The sequence below is a fragment of the Pygoscelis adeliae genome, unplaced genomic scaffold (genome assembly GCF_000699105.1).
Source record: "Pygoscelis adeliae isolate BGI_AS28 unplaced genomic scaffold, ASM69910v1 Scaffold1182, whole genome shotgun sequence".
In the NCBI taxonomy this organism is placed as follows: domain Eukaryota; kingdom Metazoa; phylum Chordata; class Aves; order Sphenisciformes; family Spheniscidae; genus Pygoscelis; species Pygoscelis adeliae.
This window is the reverse complement of record NW_008824213.1, coordinates 8638-9601: the sequence shown is the minus strand read 5'-3', so window position 1 is coordinate 9601 and position 964 is coordinate 8638. Positions and strand designations below refer to the sequence as shown.

The following is a 964-nucleotide window of genomic DNA, read 5'->3' as shown; positions in this document are numbered from 1 at the left end:
CCTCCATAATTGCCTCCCCCCCGAGCTCTGTCTCATTATCCCGGCCCTTGGCAGTGGCGGGTGGCAGGGCTTCCAAGAAGTGACACTGCAAAACGGCCTCCCCGTTCCGCGCACTGCGCCTGTGCCTGGACAGGGGAGGCACGGCCATGCTGTCTCTGTGCCATCTGCGGAGCAGAGTCGGGCTCAGCCCCACGCGCCTGGCTTCAGCTCTGTGAGAAACTGGAGCCTTTTGTGGTCTTGGGATTAAATGCTTTTAGCTGTGGCTAAAGTACTTGAAAAATCCTACCCTCGGGATGAGGGCACGGGGGCGAGTTGCCACAAGCAGTTGAGGATAAGAGCTGGCAGCATGCCGCTGCCCTGTGACACCGCCTCGTGCCGGCTCCGGAGACCTCCCCTGCTTGGGAGCGAGGAGACGTCAGCCGGAGCAGTTGTCTCAGTGTAGCTGACACCCAGTTCGTGCTCAGCCTTCCGGAGAGCAGAGCAGCGCCTGCCAGCCGGCTGCGGAGCGGAGGCGTTTGAGGAGGCAGGGCCTGGGCTGTGTCGGGGTCGTCCCCACTGACAGCCCTTCCCGTCGGATAGGGCGCAGGGATCGGATGCTGTCCGTCCAAGGGAGATCGTACAAGTGGGGTCTTCATCAACTGTGTGTTAATTGTGTACTTCCCCCCTAGGGTCGGACAACGAGTCGGACGAGGAAGGCGCAGGGAGGAATGCGTTGACAGCTCAGGTAAACAGAGGCAGAGTGGCCTGAGGCCGGCTATCCCTGCCCGTCGGCTTCAGGCTGATCCAGGGCGGTGGGAGTCTCTGACAATCCTGCGGCCCCATCAGGGTGCTGTATCTGCAGAGCACCAGAGGCTGCTGTCCCTCATTTCGCAGCCTTCTGTTCTGAGTGACATTTGGCTGAGGAGCTCTGCCTGCCCCTCTGCACCAGGCTGTTCCCCGTGTGCCCCGGGACCGGTGGGATCGT

General features: G+C 62.0%; 1 protein-coding gene across 1 annotated transcript in view; it reads left to right on the top strand.

Moving 5' to 3' along the window:
- STARD3 (StAR-related lipid transfer (START) domain containing 3) overlaps positions 1-964 on the top strand; it is a gene marked incomplete at its 3' end in the record, with an annotated part of 15222 nt that overhangs the window by 8191 nt on the left and 6067 nt on the right. The window contains exons 8-9 of the mRNA XM_009334799.1: positions 434-482; positions 667-724. Of these exons, the coding sequence (XP_009333074.1) occupies positions 434-482; positions 667-724 (107 nt within the window). The remainder of the gene's footprint in view (positions 1-433; positions 483-666; positions 725-964) is intronic.